Below are 20327 nucleotides of genomic sequence, written 5' to 3'. Positions count from 1 at the left end.
CGACAGGTGACAGACACTTAAAGTAACTTTAGATGGTGCAGGTGACACTTAGCCAGAAGTGTTGGGAGAAGTACAGTGGAGGGGTTAATGTTTACAACATTGAGAACAAATCACAAATTCCTGTCACCGTCCTTGAAGTGATTTTTTTTTTCCAGGTGCTTTTTACCCATTATAAATTATTTTAATGATGTAATGCAAGAGGTAGGGATTAATAAAATATTAACATGGAATGTGCAACCAATTGGATTAAGAGTGCTGTGACTGTGCATATTTAAGTGCTATGTGTGCAATGTGAGTCTTTCCTGTTTTATTTTTTATATATTTAAACTTCTAAGCCATTTTATGACTCTTGCTGTTTGATTTTTCCTGTTTGTTTAATTCTCTAATTTCAACTGAAGCTGTGGGTTTCATTTAGATCCTGTGGGCGGGGGGGGGGGATTGCATTCAGTTGCATTGTTACTTGACCCTCACAGAATCGTTTCTAAAGATAAAAAACAATGTTGTTTCTGTTGGTTTGTATTCCCAAAACATTCCAGTAGTGTTCACATTCAAGACTTGGTGTCTCTTAGTATATTGGAAGAAAGCCCATCAATAATTTTTAAAAACAAAATCTGCAAATAAGACGTTTCATTGATAGAAATGATGGTCATTCTTACAAACAGTACTTTTTATATTTGCACATCCTCTCTTAATTGTACAGTTGTACCTTAGTTCTGCTTTTCAGTATTTCGATTTCATTTGATAGATTGGTGAAGTTTCTAGCAACCTTGGCCAGCCTCCAGACCTGCTAATATTGTCTTTGAATTTCCTTTAACCTCTTGCCAGCTGGATGCTTCTCTTCAAAAGGTTGTACCAGAGGTATAACTCAGGGCAGGTTTCACTCCAGCAACCCCATAGCACTTCCTGGGGCAATGTCTCTGTGGGGTAGCACTCAAGTTTGAATTTGAGTTTGCTGGAATGTACATTTAAGGGGGTTATTTTAGCGTTAATGCTTACCGTATGTAAACTAAGTCTGTATTTGATCGAGTAAATGGGTTCGATCACGCTAATGTGGATAAATAATTGGACACACATGTCAAGCAACAAGTGTTCATAAAGACATTTGCTCCAATTAGCTGTATATGTTAGAGAAATATGACAATTTAAAAATTACAGATTTTGGACTGCTATAGGCATTTTAAAGTCCATAAAGCCTGCCCAGATAAAATGTGGCTGCAATGAGTACTTTGGTGTGTGTGTGTGTGTGTGTGTGTGTGTGTGTGTCTATAATATATATATTACACACACACACACAGTGCCTTGCAAAAGTATTCAGACCCCTGACCAATTTTCTCATATTACCGAATTACAAATGGTACATTGAAATTTCGTTCTGTTTTGATATTTTATTTTTAAACACTGAAACTCAGAATCAGTTATTGTAAGGTGACATTGGTTTTATGTTGGGAAATATTTTTAAGAAAAATAAAAAAAAAACTGAACTTGCTTGCATAAGTATTCAACCCTTGTGCTGTGGAAGCTCCCAGTTTGCAACGATGAAAGAAATTGTCCTAACGAGGACACAATTACCTTACCATTGCCCTCCACCTGTGAACCGTTAAAGTTGCTGTCACATTTTCTGGATAAAAACCCCACTGTTGAAGGATCATTGGTAAGGCTGTGAATCTGAAGGAAAATGAAGACCAAAGAGCATTCTACAGAAGTTAAAGATAAAGTAATACAAATGCATAGATTAGGGAAAGGGTACAAAATAATATCCAAGTGTTTGGATATCCCAGTGAGCATAGTTGGATCAATAATCAGGAAGTGGAAGCTGCATCACACTACCTAGGCACTGCCAAGAAAAGGCCGTCCCTCAAAACTCAGCGCTCAAACAAGAAGGAGACTTGTGAGAGAAGCCACAGAGAGGCCAACAATCACTTTGAAGGAGCTACAGAGTTCAGTAGCTGGGAGTGGAGTAATGGTGCACCAGTCAACCATATCAAGAGCTCTGCATAACACTGGCCTGTATGGGAGGGTGGCAACAAAGAAGCTGTTACTCAAAAAGTACCATCTGAAAGCATGTCTGGAGTTCGTCAAAAAGCACAAGAGTGACCCAGCTGCAATGTGAGAAAAGGTTTTGTGGTCAGACGAGACCAAGATAGAGCTTTTTGGCCAAAACTCAAAGCGCTATGTGTGGCGCAAACCTAACGCTGCCCATGCCTCAAGACACACCATCCCTACAGTGAAGTATGGTGGTGGCAGCATCATGCTGTGGGGATGCTTCTCATCATTGTTACAATTGAAGGAAGAACAGATGGAGCAAAATACAGGAAAATACTGCAAGAGAATCTGCTTCAGTCCGCTAGAAAACTGAAGCTTGGGAGGAAATTCACCTTTCAGCTGGACCTGATGTCAATCCCATTGAGAATCTGTGGCAGTATTTGAAAATTGCGGTCCACAAGCGTCGTCCAACCAACCTGAACAACCTGGAGCAAATCTGCCAAGAAGAATGGGCCAAAATCACTCCGACACTGTGTGCAAAGCTAGTACATACTTATCCCAAAAGACTTAAAGCTGTTATTGCAGCAAAAGGTGGCTCTACCAAATATTAATGTGTGGGGATTGAATACTTATGCAAGCAAGATATTTCAGTTTTTTATTTTTCTTATATTTCCCAACATAAAACCAATGTCACCTTACAATAATTGATTTTGAGTTTCAGTGTTTTTAAAATAAATATCGAACAGGACGAAATTTCAATGTACCATTTGTAATTCAGTAATATGAGAGAATTGGTCGGGGGTCCGAATACTTTTGCAAGGCACTGTATATATCAAAATCTGGTTTGAAAACAAAAATTCCCTGATTTATTCTGTAATGTTCTATATATAAAAGCTACAGTTATGTTCAGTCAAAAAGAGCTTGTAGCATAAAATAATTTGTAGCATTCATATTTCTCAAAAAACAAACAAAAAAAACAGTTTGAAACTGATATCTCCAGTTGTATCCTGGATATGAAACACCTTACATCCATTGTGTGCTCTAGGATAAAAAAAGGGTTAATGATAACTATTTTGTCATAATTTACTAGTTAAAATGCAAAAATACTAAATACTAAATACTCTCATGAAGGTATTTAGTTTTGTATCCATCGCCCCCCTCACACTCCTCTGCTCCATTTCTCCTTTAGCAGGACAGATTGATAAGAGTTTAATGCTCATATATCTAATGCTATAGTGTCCTGTAACCTGTTTGCATGAAACAGTGTGGGTAGGTTTTAGTGTGTGTCAGATTGCCTGCTTGGCGCCACTGTACTATAACCAGGGGAGCTTCTGTGCCTAGAATGCTGATATAACCACATACCTTAAAGGCTTGAAATAGTCCTTACTTATGATGCATCCATGAACTTTCAAATGTGAAGTGGTATGACTGTTTAGCTCTCACTTTTAAGTTGGCGTACATACAGTACTCTTTGGAGATGAGCATTGAATAAAGTGTAGGCATTTGGGGGCACCAGCAGTCGAGCACTGTACTATAGCCTGATAAATAATAATCCATACAGAAATAATAGAGAACACAAATAATACAATATTAAATGCATATTTATATGGTATTAAGCTTGTTATAATCAATAGTTTTACTGTAAACTGTGTTGCATTGTTATAGTGTCATTGCAGTGCAATTAAACTTATTTAGCTGCATGTAACAGTTATTTCAAAGTAATAAATCCACTTCCATACTTTTACAGCTGGTTTCCCAGACCCACATTGGCTTTAGTCTTAAAGTAACATTAGTTAATCCAAGATTACTGGCAATTGGGGTCTATGAAACCAGCCACTACAGTTATACAGGAGCTTTATTACATGGTTAAACTTACTGATCTGTATTATCCTTCCCACATTTTTTGTCCTCAAGCAATTATCAATCAGATGAACATTAGTGTCACGCTCTCAAAACCCACCGATAGCGGCTGTCAATAAAGAAAAATAATTCCCTTCTCAGCTGTTTTGAGAAACAGATAACTGGCAGTACCTGACCTAGTTATCTCTCAGGAGTTTTGTATAAGTCAGTATGGTTTAGTTTAGGTTTTTTTGCTGTTATGATACAATTGAGTGTCCTCCAGAGTTTGAGAGACGGGGCAATTTTGTTTAAAAATAATAGCGCAATTACAGTTTTTGAACAACAGGTGGCAGCAAGCATTGGATTCCATTGAACCGACTGAAGGGTCTTTTATACAGGCATTAGTTTTTGTGCCAGGTCGTATTTCAACTGAATTTATTGTATTTGGTCTCTTCATGTGAAGTTGCAGCCATTATTTTAACTTGTGAAGTCAGGATTTGCACCAGGTTCTGGTAGATAATAGCAAAGAACAATTCCATGTGAGGTCCAGGTAAACAGAGGTCCATCAGGCTAACCAAACGTGATACAGTAATATCATCTTCCACTCTTTTATGACCGCATACCACAGTAAAACTATAGCAGTGTTGAAAAGCGTAGCGTTTAAAAGTATTGTAAGCACATTAAATTCATAATTTTAAACCAAGGCAAAAGCATTGCTAAACTGCAAAAGTATAGTGTGAATTTACCTTGGGTAAATCTCACAAAATCATATTCAATGTGAAAGAAAATAAGGGGTCTCATTATAATATTTTAACAATGGCATAATTGTATGAACTGATACACACTGGTAATCTACTGCAGTGCCAGAGTGAGGAACAGACAGGTCACTATATAATAATTCAAAATCCATTGTGTTGCCATTGCTGGTAATTGTGTGGTCTTCTAATTAAGAACATAAGAAAACTATCGGCCCATTTTGCTCGTTCGATTGTATCTTATTGATCCCAGAATCTCATCAAGCAGCTTCTGAAGGATCCCAGGGTGTGATCAACAACGGGAAATATTGCATATGGAATTCTTGAGCAACGGGCAAAAAAGACTGATTTCGTCCATTGCCTGAGCTCAGTCCCCAGGCAGTTCTCTAAAGATAATTAAGATGTTTGCTATACCACCCATGCTCTTAAATATCTCAAACTTCTTTTGAAGGAATTCGTTGGATTTTTTATAACTCATTAGGTACCATACATTTAAAAAAGAAAAAGAAAAAAGACTAGTGTTCTCACCCGGAAAAAGGAAACGCAGTCTAGCTTCAAACTGTTCTCTCCCCAATGGCTCTACAGACAAATTGCTGGGCTTAATGACATATTGCAGGTCTGACCCACAGCTTGCAGGTCAGCTGAGGTCTTTGCCAAAAGCAATAAATCCTGGAGGCTTTTCAGAGTGTTTTCAATTCCCTTTCTTCTGTGAATTTTAGAAAAAAGACATTTCCGTCAGAGTGGGAATGTCTGTTTCTCCCTTTTCAAGAGTAAAAGCAGTTTTTAAGTTGGATTTAGGACATTAGGATATTTGTAACACTGAATTACTTCGGACAACTGGCCACAAAAAAGGAAAGGATTTTGTAGTAGTCTCAGCTTCCCCTGGTCGTCCCTCCCTTGGGTGATAAACCATGTTAATTCTTAGCAAGTTTAAGCTGCTTTTGTACACCCCTTAATCTTGCAAGTACAAGTGGAGCAGGTTTTTTTTTTAAATGTTCATTTCCTCTGCTAAGTTTTTTAAAAAAGTGCTATCATGTACAAAATAAAAAAAATTGTAATTGTATATTTTTTTCCATTTTTGTTTTGCTTGCCTGAGCAATAGTGTAGCTTGCAGATGACATTCATAACCAGTCTGCTGCAGGTAAGAAGCAGGTCTGTTTCATTAAAGGAAGCTAGTTCACAGGTGGGAAAGAGCTTGTGTGCCTGCAGCTAAAACACTGTCTCTGGGAAATGTAACAAGCCCAGTTAACAAGGTCTAGCACCCGAGTACAAAGAACTATGGGAATCTCGAGTGAATTAATGCCAATTTTCACTGTGGTTGACATAGGGAATATTGCATTGGATCTAGCACTAAAGCATGTCAGGTACTGTTAGAGACTATTTAACCTCGACTCACTACAGTGTACCTTACAAGACACTGAGTGAGCGCAAAGGGTGTACCTGCAGGGTTGGCTTTTGTCCTACACACAACTCATCAAACTTGCGCTTGTGACCCACACACTGTAATTGCATTAACCCCCACTTTTTTTAGCAATTAAAGTTTGTTACTTTCTTACTGGGAATTTTATATTTTACACAATTGAAAATTAGTATGCAGTACAGAACTATAGCATTGATAATGTTAAGTAAATATGCAGCAGTGAGGGAACATTCGAAATTGGGGAGAAAAACAAGGGTAAAAATAATAGGGTAAATAAAGAGGGCCCATAACTGTGGATTAAATTAGTGTCTGTCACTGAGAAATGTTATTTAAGTATAAAATCAAACATAACTGGGGAGCACTGTAGCTTTACACCAATATAGCAAACACTTGGAACACAAAAGTACATAGACAAGAAGAGGCCATGTTAATTAACTAATGCTATTTAGGTGCAGATGACAATAGCCCTCAGGCCTACCACTCCTACGTCCCGCCTGCTGCTGTCTCGCTGTTTTGTTTTACATAGTTGCTTTAGAGAACTGCTGGAGGCTCATTTCGGTTAAGGCAAGATTAAGTCATCAATGATGTGCATAATGAAAGGATTTCATAACAAATGGAAGGACTATAGCCTCTTGCCTATAGGTCGTCCGAGGGTGTTTACTGAATACTGTTTAACCCACACAGAGTTCTTTTCCACACAGCTCATTCATTTTTTTAATCAATAGTGCCTGCATAATGACCCAACGGACCACTAATTTATGCCTGTTTCCAACAAACAGTGCAGCACGCTAACACTGTATGGAGTGTGGAGTTTGGGGACCTAAGGCAGCAGATCAAAGGACAGGGAAGATGGGTCAACACAAGTCAGAAATATCTCTCAACGGCCTGGTTTAATTATTCACAGGCTCTTTTGTAAGCTGGCTCTAATCGAAAAAATGTTGCTGACTGGCTCCATGTTTAACTCTTTTAAAGAGACATTGATATTGAGCGAGGCTGGTTATTCGATTGGGTGCTCCGGAAACTTAAGTTCCTATTTGGCACTCTCAGCAAATTGAATTGAGAAAGGTGTTATAAAAGAGGAAAAAGCAAAACAGAAGATAAAGAACCTATAAATATTGTATACAAATTAGGGCTGCCAATTAATCGTACTTAATTTCTGCAATTAACGTGTTAATTTTTTTGCCGATTTCCATTTTTTTTTAAAACGTGTTAATTGAATTGCTATGTGTGAGCCTTTCGGCACACCGTACTTTAATCCCGGCCGTGGCAACGTTGGATTGAGTGTCTGAGTACAGTTGTTGTTTAAATAGAAACTTAGTCACTGAACCGCTTAATGGAGCAAAGCACTCTGAATGGGAGGTTTATTTATTTTTTAATTTTTTTTGTAAAAACGTTCTGACAGCTCACTGGACAGAAAGACACTTACTTGTATACTGTCAAAGTGAGTTCCAGGATCACAAGTACATCTAGTCTGCTGCGTGCTGAACACGCCTTCACTTCTCAAAATACACTAGCAGCTCCTCTGCTACTGACAACAACAGTATAACACTAATTTAAGTTTTAGATTATTGTCACTTGTATATCTTTGCAAATATGCGCTCGCTTTTAAGAGTTTTGATCCCAATAACCACCTGTACACCGTGAACAGGATTAATTAGCTGTTGTGAACCTCAGTACTGACAAGTCGCTGAAGAACATGCTGTCTCTCCTATGGTTTGAAATCCTGTTTATTCTGTTTTCTGATCTCCATGCTGCTGATCAAGCTTGAACCGTATATTTTATTGTGTTGGTTATATTTGTAATGTCAAAATTATTGCCCTAATAGAAATGCAAAGTAAACTCTGAAATTGTGCAAATTTACCATTGTCAAATACTAAGAAAAGGAGCCGCCTTCTGCGTAAAGTGTGTACATAATCACTATTAGGCTGGTATAACCTTTAAAAGAGAAGAAAATGGCTTAAATGTGTAAGTATAAACAGAGTATTAGTGGATTTGCCTTACTGAAGATCATTTGAGTTGAAACTCTCTCCCATCTGTTTCTAAATTCCCTTAGCAGTTAGTTGTGCTCGGCAGGGTGACTATCATCAGAAATACATTACATTACTCTGATTTCCCCATCTTACAATCTAAAGGCAGATTCACGGGTAAATATACTGGGATATATTATGTATAATCCCTCAAATAACTGATTAGTGGTTATGCAAATACTAGCCCTGACATTGTATTCTATTATAAAGTCCCCCTGTTGCAAGTGAGGTGAAGGTCAACGTGTTGACTGATAGTAGTGTAAACTGATGAAGGTAATAGCCCAGAGCTTCTCAAACTCGGTCCTGGGGACCCCCTGTGGCTGCTGTTTTCATTCCAGCCGAGCTCTCACTTACTTAACTAGACCCTTAATTGAACTGATAATTTGCTTAATTAGACCTTTTTACTTGCAGTTCTTAAACAGTTGCAGTTCAAGTTACTTCTCAAATGTTATAGATAACCTGAAATATGAAACTATTAAACTAGTAAAAAGGTCTAAACCAGCAGCCCCAGGGGGTCCCCAGGACCAAGTCTGAGAAGCCCTGCAGTAGGCCAAGCATTTGTCTACTTGACAGCGGTTGATCAAGTCAAAGTGAATTTTATTGTAGCATTTTATAACACTTGGGAATCACCCCAGATTTCATTACAACCTATTATGGATTATCCCACGACTACTCCTAAGAATAGATGGTGGATGCAACAAAAAATGCTTTAATAATTAAATTAACCTTAGTTACTTATATTATGTTTTGAAGTTCTGGATAAATTTGGTAAGTAAATAACGGTCGCCTATCCCTCCAGAAACTTTGAAAAATATTTGACATTCATCACATTAAATCAATGCTGTCCTGCCTGCCCAAGGTGGCCCTACACTTACATACTGTAGTGTTAAGGTAGGCATTTCAAAAGTTTTACCCAATCTTCTTTTTTTTTTTTTGAATCTACAAGTAGGGAATAATAATAATAATAATAATATCATTATTTATAATATCGGCATATTTCATTGACTTAACAAAGATGAGGAATCAAACACTGAGTGGTGATCATTGCAAGGGGTATCAGAAGTAACTCAAACATAGAGAAGTGCTGGGTACACATTGCTTCTTGTTTTCCATGCTGGCAGCAACAGCAGGTCATATGTGGTTTTATTAATATGCACCATCCTAACTGTGCTTATATTCCTGTTGCATCATGATTTTTTTAATTTACTGATGGCCTCACAGACTCCCTGACGTCCAGAGAGGGCAGATGGAAGAGCTGAACTTGTATAGTCAAAGAAAACTAATGATAAGCCTATTAAAGACATTGTATCACAGAGGCAGGTCCCTGGTAGGGGGCAGCACTCTGATTGGCTCGCCCCTTGACAGAGGGGAGGGGCTGTGAAAGGGGAAAAGGAAAAAAAAAAGCAGTGCTCTATTACTAGATAGTTGGGTAGGGATTTCTGAAGGGAATGCCTAGTAGATGCAGTTGCCTGTAATAGCACATCAGCAGCAGTGCCACTGAAGGCACAACGAGAGTGGGATCGAACAGCTGATTGCTGAATGAGGGGGCTAGGGTAGCAGAAGCAAGCAATGCTGGAGCAGGAAAGGAGCTGGGAGAGAAAAAGCAAGAGAGTGAAGCCTGGGAAATCCTACAGTGACCCAAAAGGACTGATAGTCAGTTCGGGATGAATAAAATAAGTCGATGAGTTTCAAAGCTCAGTGGCAGTTTGCCAAGGCAGGGTGAAAAAGGAATTGTGCAAGTGCTTTATTTTTTAAAAAGTCTACCTTTATTTTTAGTCCAGCAGGACTTATCTTTGTAATGTGCCGGACAGCTGCTGTAACAGCACAGAATCTGTGAAACCGCTAACAGTGCAGAAAGACACGTAGAGCACAGAATTTGGAAGCGTTTGCATTGTGTGTGTTTGGATACTGGGCTAAGATACTGGATACTGGATACTGGGTTAAGATTGAGACTCTCCACTAAGCAGTAACAGCAGAAACAAAAAAACAACAGGAGCAGCAAACAAAAAATATTAATTGTGGGTTGTCTTATTTCTGTCTTAATACCGAGACATGGTAGAGAGTGAAACTGAGAACTGTGCAGCCACGCAAGACCATGGAGAAGTCAAGTAGTGAGGACTCATCGATTCGTCGCAGCCCATCTGTGGATAGCCGGGACAGTGACTTCGCTAGAGCTTCCACCTCGGGCAGGGAGTTCGGAGGCCGTGGCTTTACAGCTGGTGCTTTTTACGGCTCAACTGGCTCCCGCGCGCAAAGTCATGCTGGTGCCACCTCCGCAGGGGCAAAGAGAAATAAATACAGTGCGCCCAAAGGCAGCAAGTACATGGTCTTTTACCTGGATCTATCTTTTGTGTTCCTTTTAGAATTCAAGAAGTGCAACATGGCAAGGGGCTGTCTCTGCTGTTTGAAATACATGATGTTCCTCTTCAACCTTATTTTCTGGGTAAGTAAACTTTTATGGCTTTTCTTAACTCGTGGTGAACCTGTTTGGTTAAAAGTAACATTAATTTCAATATGTTCTTTGGATGCTGTTAAAATCCTGTTATGTTGTTGTAATCAACTATAGTACTTTATCAGCATGCAAGATTTCCTTTCCAGGAGTTTAACTGTACTGTTTAACGGAGTCCCATAGGATCTGTTCCATAATCTATTTAAGTCTATTTCCTGACCTTCGTAAGCACTTCTTTAGATTGCTTTTGGCAACCTGTCTCTTTAGGGTCAAAACATTTTCAGTGTTTAGGATGTTTATAATATGAAACCTTAGAAAGGATACTCCTAATCATTCTTATTTTATATTTTTTTTAATGCTAAATGCAAATATTGCTTATATGTATTTATTGTGTGTGGCATTTATATGTTTGTACATTTTTGTCTTGTGCATAACTGCAAACACACAAACTGAAAACAACACATACAGAATTTGCTATCTCCTGTCGGGTTGACACAGGAATAGTGCTGTTATTTCTCATTATTTGGCAGGGTAAGAAGTGCACGTACCTAGTCAAATAATAAAAAATAAAAAATAACAAGCAGAAGCTTATTTTTTTGTTGGATCTGTTTTGAATTTTACCTTTACTGGGCTTTTCAGCCTATTTAGCATAGCCACAGAAGAGTAACGGACGATTATGGGCTTAATCGACAGGCACAACAGCATTTGCAAAGTGAGTTTGTGCAGTGACCTTTGTATAACCCATTCCATCCGGAAATCAAAAACCGCACTGACACAACACATATAATTCACGGCTTGATATTTCAGCCCTAATCTAAAAATGCAGTCTGTCTTTTAGACTGAGTATGCTGGGATGACTGCAAATTCAGAATTACTAGATTTTTTTTTTTTTTTTTTTTTTGTGCTTGTGAGATGATACAGTTGGGCAATTTCTTCTTGGTAAATAAAGGTGGCATGCATTATAGAGTTAATGCATAATGATACTTTGGGAATGTCAGGTATACTTTCTGTGCCCCAGTCCTGTCACTCCCTCCTGCCATGAAGCTACATTTGCTGAACCAAGTGCCAGGTGCTGTGTCCACCTCTCTCTTGCTGTGGAGTGTTGAGCAGGCAAGAGGGCTCCACAGGGCTTACACTGGTAACTGGAAACACAAGGTAAACAGCTCTAGGAACGCAAGGAATTTCCATACGGTCATCTATAGCTTTCAGCAGTTGTCCTTGACCATCTGGCTTTTCTTTCTTATGGAGATTAAAGGAGTCTGAGCTGAGGGTTAGGGCAGCTTATAATATTAATTGTGCGGCCCGGATTGCCAATGATTCTGATCTTGCAGTGAAGAATATATAGGGCAGATTGGTGGTTGCACTTCAGCAGATAATGTTTCAACAGAAACCTGCCCGTTGTCTATTGTTAACTCTTCTCTTCAGTTGGTAATGAGAGAACATTATAAATGGTGTCAGGTACCCAATTCTTTGCATCAAATATGCACGCTCAGAGTTCCCAGTACTGTACTGAGAGTTTTCTGTCTTCAAATGCGCTGTCTTCGTAAAATCCCACACTGAGCTCTGTGTAGTCATTTTAAATTCAAATGTGTTGACTGTGCTTTTTTGAGCTACTGGTACCATCTGAAAAGCATATATTATATATTATCCACAGCAGGGAATAGTGTGAAGACCGTACAATATGCTAAAGTCATAATTATACTTATTTCTGAACCGCTGAGCCAACTTTGATGAAACTTGGTGTGGGCATTCCTGTGCACACAAGGTCTTGAAGGAGTCATGGTATAGTTACTTTTGTGTGACGTTCGATTGTTTAGACTAGGGAAAAATATATTGTGGGACCTCTATTTAGATACTCCTGAATTCAGGCTGAAAAGGTCAAATTTGATCTGTTAGCTTGTGATTTGCATGTGCCGGAGGACAAAGTTATCATTATTTCCATACATTTTAGTATATAGATAGTAAGTTAAAAATCAATACATTGCACTACTCTTCAAATGTCAACTGAAAAGATTTTATACAGTTTTGTACTAATGTCTAATTCTCTGGGGTCTGATTATTACATTCTACCACAGTTTTGCCATCTGTTCAATCAACTTCAGTAGAAGGCTGAACTTTTTTTCAGTTTGTATTCCTGAAAGGTATATTTAGCTGCAGAAAAAAAGCCTTGTCCATCTGAAACCGGTTTGTCCTTCAAGATATCAAACAGTTACAAGTACTGTACCGCTACTTTGCAAAAATGAAGCAATGGGATTGCATTCATTTTTAAATGTCCAGTTCTCATACGTTCACCATGGCAAGGTAACAGCTATCTGAAACATACAAAAACTAAATTAAAAAACCTATTACCATGAAAAGTGTGTAAGATAATCCTGCATATAATATAGCGCTTACACATTTCTCGGGCACATACAAGATATTTGCTGTATCCTATGGGGGTTCTCTTAATGTTTTTAAATAAATAATCTCATAGTAATTTCTTGAGATACATTTTGTAGTTTTTTTAAATATAAAATCTGAAGAGCCGATGCTCATTATAAAACTGAACTATTGTCCTTTTAAATTGAATCACGCACTTCTAAAATAAGTTATATGAAAGGAGTTTTCAGAGCAATAATAAACTAGTATTTACATTTAATTTCAGTACAAGACACCAAAACTATTTAATTAGTTATGCTAGGGTACTGTTCCTTAGTGCTAGAATTTTAAAAAAGAATGTTAAAAAAAGAAAGCAGATGCCTGCTCTGGAGTTGAAACTGAAGTGATAATATTAAAAACCCTTAAGCAGTAAAAAAAAAAAACTACAAGGAAAAAAAAAGTAGCCAGCTATTGAAATCTCACAAGCTAGCAGACATTTAAAAAGTGAATCTTCCTTGTTGAGTGGCAGGTGAACTCTGAAATTATGACAAAAGCCCCTAATGTGCTGCGAGTGTGCCAGCTCAGATTGAGAGCTAACTTTACTCATTGACCTGGCATCTCTGACTAATGCTGTCAATCCTAATTGGAATTTGTGAAGGGCTGAGCTTCAGTGGCACCTTTAAGAGAAGCAGGGCATTGGGCAGTGTTTAGAGGTGGAGGACTGCAGCAAAGAGCCTAGACTTTTATAATGCAAGGATTGTTTGGATGTGATTTTATCTGTGCCTCTTGGGATGCACATAATAACTGCTGAATGACAAAAAGCAGAGTATAAAGCCCTGTCAACGTACTGAATGTGGTCAGCAGCAGTAATTACAGAGCTGAGTCTACTGATGCTTCAAGCTCAGGGCTTTAACTCAGCTTGCTGTATTATTCTGACCTTTTGATTTAAAGATGTCTTTCCTGGTTTGAATGCCAAACAATTATAATGTAATATCTCTGGATATTGATTATGTATCAGTAGGTTCTAGTGGTTGGGTTATTTTCTTAGTTTGCCTTTTCATGTTATAGGTGTAATGGATAGTATTGCATTCTATGGCCAAGCTATTGCTTTATTTCCCTGCGTGTTGCCTATAGAAACACACTTAAAATGCTCATTTTCACACCTGTTTCAGGTATAACCTGCTGTCAGCTAGTGATTTATGCAACCCATTCTTCGGGGTATAAAAGCGTTTTGACATGTTGGCTTCAATTGGCAACAGGTATAAAGAATGCGTTATAATTTCCAATCAGTCTGAACAGCGGGTTCCTGGTACATGCACCGCTGTACCGGCGCCTATTGATTGATTCCTTCTCTGGGGTTATTGGTATTTTCTGTCTCTTGGATCAGTTTACTTAAAGCTACAGTAAAAGCTACTTTCCTTCAGAGCACAGTTTTAATTATTTCGGTTTAAGTGAAAAATACTGTAAGAAAGGTACTCTTGAATATATATGACAGGTATGACCTTTCCCATACCTTTTAGGATGTTACATATAAATACATAATTTGAAGTGTTTTTTTTTTTTCTTTTTACATAATTGAGCTTCCAGTTCAGGCTGTTGCTATGGAATACAAAAACAAAAAATTATGTCATCTGTGTGTAATAACATGCATCACCCTCATCACATGTGCCTATAATTGCAAAGGGAATTTGATTTATTTTGTTTTTTTTCTGATGAAAGAAATACAGTTGGCAATGTGACCGGCTGGTTAGAGTGAAGGACTTCTTTTTGTAAATCTGTCTGATTGATGTTAAGAGTGGTGTGGGGGTTCAGGCCCTCTGCAGATTTGAAACGGATGAAGGACATTCAGATGAGATCAGTCATTTTAATGACATAAAGACATTTTGTGTACTGTGATGGTAATTGGTTGCAAATGGCATCTTAAATTTAAGGCTGGTTTACAGCTTTATGTGCTGCCAGAACATAAAAAGCTGACTGAATAGGGTGAGGTGGAATGTAAATAAGAAATCCCGTTAGTTTAGTGGTACCAGAGGGGTAGTATAATGTAGTATCATACTTCATATACGTGTCTAATGTCATGCAGACATTCACACGTTAATAAATCCGTTGGATGGCTGCTGTTTGGATTCCGACAATCCACCATCATTTTCCTTTGATATGGCCGGCTTGGCTCTCACCTGATGACCCCACGAGAAACCATAAATTAAAAGAATGCTAAATGCCAACAGCACCATAAGCCTGTGCCATTAGTTGATATATTTTACCAAGGCTTAGAGTGTAATGGATAGGATGGAACTATCCAGCCATTAGCTGTATGTTTTTTAATGAAACAGGTACTCCTTTAATGACCGTCCTGGTAAGTTACTTCAAAGATGTAGTGTTCATGGACAGCTGACACTGTACTCTTCCTTGCTATTTACTCCTACTGCTTGAAGAAATATGTCAGTGTTGCCTGATGGAAGTTGTCGAAGTTAGCAGTTTATTGTGGAAGAGTGTGCCAAATTATTGTGCTTGTGTAATTTATTTACTGACTTCTGTATTGTTGATGCTTAACAAAGCCCAAAGAGTCGATCAACCTATACACTCTACTGTATAAACTCCAGCTGTGTTTTTCTCCCGCTGATGTAAAGGTTAATCAAAACAAATCCCAAGTCAGATTCCATTATAATATCTGTGTATTACCCTGGAGAAACCCTAATAGAAACATTACCAAATAAAAGCATCACCAGCAGTGACAACCTATTGGATTTAATTTGCATGTACTGTATTGGATTATCTGTAGATTAACTGCTTTACACCAGTGGTCGGTAAATGGTGGTCTGCGGAAGATCTTATCGGCAGGGCTGTATCAAGGGCTGAGCGAGAGCAGAACTTCATTTTAATATTGCTGCAACGTGGCTGTCATGGAGGATTCCCTGTATGACCTTCACATATTTCTTGCAAGTTAAAGAGAAAATTAAGTGTTTTTGCAATATCGATCCAAAGCACAATATTTGCTGATTGTGATGATACATTTATGCCTTGCTATGGAATTGGAATCCTTATATGATAGATGCAGAATAACATAAAACAAAATTCAAAAGTAGCATACATTTTTTTCATTATTTTAAATGCTTCATTGCGGTATAACAAATTCAATGAGAAAAAATTAAATTTCGTTCTGCGAAAAATCAGGTGTGCGAGACGTGATGGCGATACGCTGGCAGTCCTTAAAAGATTCTTGTGTCAGCCTGTTTTTATTGCATTCATTGTGGAATCAGCTGCTTCGCATATGTAAGTAGAGCCAAACATTGAGAGCACAAACAGAGCCAGCTTCTTCATGGTCTTGTAGTTCCCTGGACATATACAGGCGGATGACAATGATTCCAGATTTGCTCTATTAATGAATTCGGTTTTCAGCACCGATGATGCCTGCAAGTTATTGCTACTAGTTCTAGTTGTAGAGCTGCTTCGTCGATTGTGGGAAGTACTTGCTTCGCATGGGGAGAGAAATCGCCATCAGGGTGGATTGAAAACGGATCACGGACAAAACTAATTACATCCCAGGGAATGCTAAAGTTGTCAAACCAAGCACTCAAATTGTCTTTCAGTTGTACAAGTCTGTGAAAAGGTCAGTGACTACATCGTTAGTAGCAGCTTCCTGTAGCAGTAGCCAGTTCAAGTGCAGCCGCCTACTCGATGCTAAGTGTGACAGAAATATATCTTGTTTCTTCCCAAAAGCATCCAGTTTTTCCACCAGGTCAATGATGGTTTTGTCTCGTCCTTGTAGTTGCAGTTGAGAGCAAAGATTTCGGTTAAGAATGCCACCTTTGCAATTCTTTTTTTTTTTTTTTTTTTTCCAAGCATGCCGAGATACTGAGCCGATTTCTTGTGATTGCATCTTCGCAGGAAGTTGCACACTTGGTTCTGAAGCCCACAGAACCGCTGCAGAGAATTGCCCTTGCTCAACCATCGTACATCGTCGTGGTGGAGCAGATTGTTGTTGCTCACTGATGATTCTTCAATCAGCTCTTGGAAGAGGTGGTGTTGCAAGCTTGACGTTGCTCTGATGAAATTAATAATTTTCATTACTCCCTCCATTACTTGTTTAAGTTCCCTGCTTAGCTGAGCACACAGCACACTTTGATGAATCAGTGCAGAAAGTCACGCTATCAAATCTTTGTCGGCCAAACATGGAAGGGGCGCCATTGGTAACAGTACGAGTGATAGTGCGTGCTGTTTGAATAATATGTTCAGCCTTTCAAACATGATGTCACCAGTGGTGTAGTTTTCAAGAGGTACCAAACCTAACAGCTCCTCTCGGAAATTTTGACCCTCAAATACACGCACAGCTAGGCTACATTGGTGTTGTCAGTTGATTTGTTGAGTGCTACAGATATGTGCTCAGCACGCTTCAACCCACCCAAGACAAGGCGCTAGACTTCCTCTGCTGAAACTCAAACACAACGTGTTGCTGTTCTTGCTGACAGAGGTGTTTGCGTCACAGTGGTCAGGATGCTAGCTTTTACTTTGTTGTCTGAAATCACCTCTTCGAGAGCTGCCACCATACATTCTTACGCCTTAAGTGAGGCGGCTGTAGCCTTCTGTTGCTGTGTGGTACAACTAACAAGGATCTTACTACTGTGATTATGGCTTGTGACTAACATGTCCATTCTCTTTCGCCGACTGACCAATTGTAGGGCAATTGAACTGTTTGTGCACGGACTTGAAGTGGCGCATTAAGTTGTATTCCGTAATTAATGAGATACTGTCAATGCACAACAGAGTTTAGCGTTCACAAATGATGGTAAGATACACAGATAGTTGTCCTTCCAATCATCGTTAAAGCTGCAGTTTTCTTCATCGACTTTTCGTTCAAGGGTAGAGAGAGATATGTTACACGCAATCAGCTAGTAATGTTGCTACCAGCTGGGCTACTGCACCAGAGCAAACACATGATGATAATCACATGAGCACTGCACGATCAGCTAACTGAGTTTCAATGGCTATATATTTTTTTATGTTTATATTGAAATAACATCACAGTTCAAACAAAAAATGAACGCATGCCTCATTATTTTGTTAAAATACCAAATATCACAATATGTCATTCAAAACCACCTGACAAAAGTAGGGGGTTTCGGCTGAACAGTCGTCTGTCTGTACGGCAAAAATACTAAAAACACATAGGAGTAGTCATTTTGAGTTATGTTTCACTTTCAACATATCAATGTTAAACTAAATGAATGTGTCTCTTAATAGATACAACACAGATGCTATGCTATTTTTACTCATATTTATTTGGAGGTTACAAAGACATACTATCACAATTGTTACATATTTTTACCTTTTTGGTTTGTTTTCAAATTGAATTGCCGACCATTGCTTTACACCATTATGGAAGCATTTGTACATCAAAATATGAACTGTGGTACCAGTCTACCAATGGCTCATTGTAGCTAGCATTGGAACATTGAGGAAAAGTGCAACTAGCATTTGAGTCTAGCCCCACCCCCCCTCTCCCTGGGACACCCCCCAGAGTACTGAGACACACATTGAACCTGCTTCAGTAGACATTGCTTATGTGAAGCCTTTGAAAGACATGGAGTTATGCCTCTTGACTGACTGGGAAATCCACTGACAGTCTCCAATGCATTTTTTTTTTTTAATCTAACACAGAAAGCACACATTGATGTCTCAGTCAGTTGGCATTAGTGTTTTGTTCCCTCTCACCCTCATGGTGTGCATATTAAAACCCAAACAAATTAGCAAACGTCTTGCAACATAAAAACAAGTTACAGTCCATTTCGATCAGTTAATTCAGCAATTGAATTTACTGTGGCAATAAAGCTGAAATGAAATACACTGAGGATATTAAAGTTACTGCTACATTAAAGCTTTAAAGATTTTTTTTTTTTGAGAATGGCTTTTATTATCACTTACTATCCCACTTTTTAACACTTGATAACCAATGTATAGGCAGGAAATGCTGTAGCGACCCACAGTGCTGTTTGATTATGGACCCTTGGTTTCTGTTTGCTATAGTCTGAGCAGTGTTCTTCGTTCAGGAGGCCTTGCTGACCAGTTTCTTTTCAGTTAGTTTTTGGCTTGAAGAATAGAAACTGCCTGTTACTGTGTGATTGAAGTTAGACAAGCGCCTTCCTTTCCCTGACACCTTCACGCTAACTGTTATACCTCTGCAAGCAAAATGAAAAAGTAGATTTATGAGGTGACATCACTCATAGACATGAAATATTACTGTATAAAACCTATATAAGGTCCTGCAACTTTAATAAACAAAATTGGAACAGGTGGGAAGCCCTACAGACTGGCATATATACATCTTTTGAAATTAAATCTATATGTTCTTGATACAGCTCAACACGAATAACATTTAAAAACTGCCACTGGAATGTATTATACCAAGTCAAGGTCATTTCCAGGAGACTGTTGATCATTTCTTGCTGCCACAAATAGAATAAATATGAGCATGATTTTCAAAGAAAGCAAACTTTTTTTTTTTTTTAAATCTGATTTTGAGCATTGACAGTGAGATATTAAAAAATGACCACTTTTGAACAGTTTTGAAATACAAAAGATTTTGAACCAAACAAAGCCTGTATACGGTAGGGCGTATTCATTTCCCCCAGGTCTGCTAATTGTTTGATTGCATTGTTTGATGCCCTGCTCCCAAAATAACCCAAAACAGTGCTGAAAACAAGAGAAGCTGATGAAATTGTGAAGGTGATGCAAAGTCCTCTTGACTGACACGCTGTATCAATTACTCAAACTTGCAGCAGACTCAGATGTTAATGAATCATGTTTAAATAACGTTGCACCAGTCTCTCATTTGCATGCTGGAAAAAAAAAGCACGTTGAGCAAAATTAGAAGCAGCAGGAATGTGTGTTGGGAATGTATTACAGGGTTCTCGCAAGCGCTGTTGAGTGTAACGGGCCGTTACGTTGTTACCTGTAAAAATTGCGCTGTAATCGGGCCGCTATGCTGTGTGTTTTCAGTTTGCATAATGGCCAAAAAATAATAGTAATCCTGTGAAACATTGTTGATTATTCCTTTATGTGAGAAATTGGTTTGCTTAAAATACTTGTTTCAGCTCTCAATGCTCTTCAGTGGGTTGGTTGTGACAGCATGTTCTTTAGTTTGGTGTGTGTAATGTATGTGACACAGAGACGAGATTGAACTTCACTGAACTTTATTAGCACATTCCTCCCTGTTGACAGATGAGACTAGAGCCTGGATGCGCCTCTGATACACAGCACAACCAACACCATTGCAGATCTTTACTATTATACCGAAACTACCTTCCCTCTAAGACTCATTTAGTTAGCCACTGTGGCTAAAGTAGCGTAACATTTTTTAGCCACACTGGAAAAACTTTAGCCACTTAACAATACTATAAACAAGCACTATAACTCAGATTCCCATTTAATAAATGCCAATCTTAGTCCCACGTGAAAAATGTTACATATTTCCAAAATTCTGAATAGGTTTGCATTGA

General features: G+C 38.5%; 1 protein-coding gene across 4 annotated transcripts in view; it reads left to right on the top strand.

The window, feature by feature from the left end:
• LOC121320008 (tetraspanin-9-like) overlaps window positions 1–20327 on the top strand; it is a 133695-nt gene that overhangs the window by 59208 nt on the left and 54160 nt on the right. For 3 of the 4 annotated variants that reach the window (XM_041258101.1, XM_041258100.1, XM_041258102.1), the window contains one exon: window positions 10388–10467. In XM_041258101.1, coding sequence (XP_041114035.1) covers window positions 10405–10467 — 63 coding nt within the window. In that variant the 5' untranslated portion in view covers window positions 10388–10404. Of the gene's footprint in view, window positions 1–9450; window positions 10468–20327 lie in introns of those variants that run through there. The other variant, XM_041258099.1, reaches the window with a different exon arrangement.

The sequence above is a fragment of the Polyodon spathula genome, chromosome 8, assembly GCF_017654505.1.
Source record: "Polyodon spathula isolate WHYD16114869_AA chromosome 8, ASM1765450v1, whole genome shotgun sequence".
Taxonomy (NCBI): domain Eukaryota; kingdom Metazoa; phylum Chordata; class Actinopteri; order Acipenseriformes; family Polyodontidae; genus Polyodon; species Polyodon spathula.
This window is presented reverse-complemented; position numbering and strand designations above follow the sequence as displayed.